This window comes from Austrofundulus limnaeus, unplaced genomic scaffold (genome assembly GCF_001266775.1).
Source record: "Austrofundulus limnaeus strain Quisiro unplaced genomic scaffold, Austrofundulus_limnaeus-1.0 Scaffold919, whole genome shotgun sequence".
NCBI classification, from domain to species: Eukaryota; Metazoa; Chordata; class Actinopteri; order Cyprinodontiformes; family Rivulidae; genus Austrofundulus; species Austrofundulus limnaeus.
Genome location: NW_013953321.1, coordinates 119171 through 121799, shown reverse-complemented (window position 1 = coordinate 121799; position 2629 = coordinate 119171). Strand labels below are relative to the sequence as shown.

General features: G+C 46.5%; 1 protein-coding gene across 1 annotated transcript in view; it reads right to left on the bottom strand.

Annotated features, from left to right (window-relative positions):
* Positions 1 to 2629, bottom strand: part of tbc1d9b (TBC1 domain family member 9b) — a gene marked incomplete in the record, with an annotated part of 17785 nt that overhangs the window by 3224 nt on the left and 11932 nt on the right. The window contains 5 exon segments of the mRNA XM_014029536.1: positions 1161 to 1229; positions 1788 to 1853; positions 1931 to 2171; positions 2255 to 2323; positions 2427 to 2525. Coding sequence (XP_013884990.1) covers positions 1161 to 1229; positions 1788 to 1853; positions 1931 to 2171; positions 2255 to 2323; positions 2427 to 2525 — 544 coding nt within the window.

Here is a 2629-nt window from a genome sequence, read left to right as displayed (position 1 = left end):
TGTGTGTGTGTGTGTGTGTGTGTGTGTGTGTGTGTGTGTGTGTGTGTGTGTGTTTGTGTCATCTTACATAACCCATTTTTTCCAAAACATACTACATAGTGAGAACCCAAAGCCCCGCCCCCATGTTTAAATGAAGTTGATGGGTTAGAGTAAATATCAGGGAAAGGAATGAATGAAAAATGAATGGAAGTCAATGCAAAGTCCTTATAAAGATAGACAAATATAGTATGCTTGAAGACTTAATTGGACATTAGACCACACTTGTGAGGCCATTGCTTTTATTTAAGCCACTGTTAGTCGTTTAAATTAGTTAATTATATTTCCTCAGCTTCATTTTGAACCATAGTTTATAAAAATCGAGCAAGAAATGAGAAATTTAAAAGAATTTTTCTTCAGGATGACGCCTCACAATCTATTGATTGTGTTGGCACTCTTTAATGCATAATTAGCACGTTAGCTAGCAATGCACTAGCCACATCCTATCCAGTAACAAGTGTAGCACGTTAGCTAGCAATGCTCTTGCCACATCCTATCCAGTAATAAATGACTATGTGTAGCATGTTAGCTAGCAATGCGCTAGCCACACCTTATCCAGTAATATATGACTATGTGTAGCATGTTAGCTAGCAATACACTAGCCACATCCTATCCAGTAATATATGGCAATGTGTAGCACGTTAGCTAGCAATGTGCTAGCCACATCCTATCTAGTAATATATGACAATGTGTAGCACGTTAGCTAGCAATGTGCTAGCCACATCCTATCGCGGCGCTGTGACGAATTCAGCCTTTGCAGGACCTAGCCCACTGTTTTGGACACGGTCACCGTGTAGCACGTTAGCTAGCAATGGGCTAGCCATGCCCAATCCAGTAATATAGATCAAAGGCCGTGTCCAAATTCAGGATTCATTGTCGGCTAGACCGTTCAAATTCACAAACACTTTTTTCCGGTCCCCACGGTCAACCAAGGACTCGGCCCACTTAGACCGGGTAGGCCGGGTCCTTCAGAGGACCCAGCCCCTGAATTTGGACATAGCTATCTGTGATCAATGGTAAGGACATTTTGACTGAACATCACCATTTTTGGGTCAGGAATTAGGCTGTCCAAGTCCACAGAAAGATAGTAAAAACCCTACGTGTGTGTCCGTGTGTGTGCGTACCTCCTGCTTCGTCCTCGGTGAAGAACTGTGTGGCTTCCAAAGCAGACTCCGCCTCCTGAGGACAAAGAGCTGCAACAAACAATAACAAGACACAGAGACTCAGACTGAACCCATCAGACAAGCTTAAAAAAAGTAAAAGTCAAAGAAAACATCTTTAGATTTAAGAAACTTTGCATAAAACAAATGATTTTACCCATTTTTTCACATAAGTGGCAGTGAAACAGGAAGTGACATCAAAGGGGAACTCTTTAAGAAATAAAGCTTTCTGGGTTTTGTTTTTTGAAACAATATTATTTGAACTCTGACTCTTCTTCACCTCAATAAAATCTGAAGAAACATCMGATTCTTCTCTACAGTCTGAGATGTTAGCGTCATAGCATTGCTCTGTTTATATTCAGACAATGACATCACTTCCTGTTTCTTCACAAGCTTCTCAACAACTGTTCATATCAGGGTCGTGAAATTAATTTTGCAATAAGTTACTGATGTTATCTTTCCAAAAATGCATTCATGTTTGTGAAAAAAAATTGATAACACGGACACTTTAACGAGTTTTAACGACTGAACGAGTCCCACGTCGACCCCCTCCAGGAAACCGTAACCCGAGTTAGTCCCGGCAGTCGTTACCTGGCTGGAGGTGGAGCTTGTAGAGCAGCTTCAGTTTCTCCATCATGTCTCCATGATACATCCCACCTGCAGGAACACAAGCACTCAGGTGAAACCGGGTCCAGGCGGAACCAGGATTCTGTCAGAGCCCAGATCAGACTCACTGAGCCCGGTGATGAACTCTTTGAAATTGACGAGCCCATCGCMGTTCTGATCCAGGAGCCTGAAGAGGCGGGACGACAGGATGGGGGTGTGGCTCCCGCAGACCCAGGGAGCGAGCGCCATGAAGAGCTGGGCGAACTGGACCGGGTCGATCCGGTACTGCTCCAGGTACGGCAGGCTGGGGTCGTGGCGCTCCGCCGCAGAGCTGCTGGAGCCCCAGTAGCAGCTGGTCATGTGTTTGAACTGAGCCGGGTCAGAACAGAGACAGATGGGTCAGACCCGGGACCAGCAGAGACGGAGGTCCGAACCGTTAAGTTCCTCCTGACCTTGAAGAGGCAGTAGAGCTCCTCCAGTTCCTCGATGCTGAAGGCCGACTCCGTCATCACGGCCCTCACCTGCAGAGAAACACACCTGTGACCCGTGTCCTCGCTAGCATGGTTAGCATTAGCATTAGTAACGCTGGTGCAAACTGTGACATCATTAGGGCGGGGCACCCACCACGCTCCGCTTGGCTGTGTCCTCCAGGGAATGGATGACCTTCAGCCTCTGCTTGAACCTCATCTGCTCGATGACCTCAGAGCGCAGGCTGCCAAACCTCTGAGAAGAACAGAACCTGCGTTTGACTCAGGTGATGACCAGGACTTAGACAGGGCCACAGCAGCTCCAGGACTTAGACAGGGCCACAGCAGCTCCAGGACTTA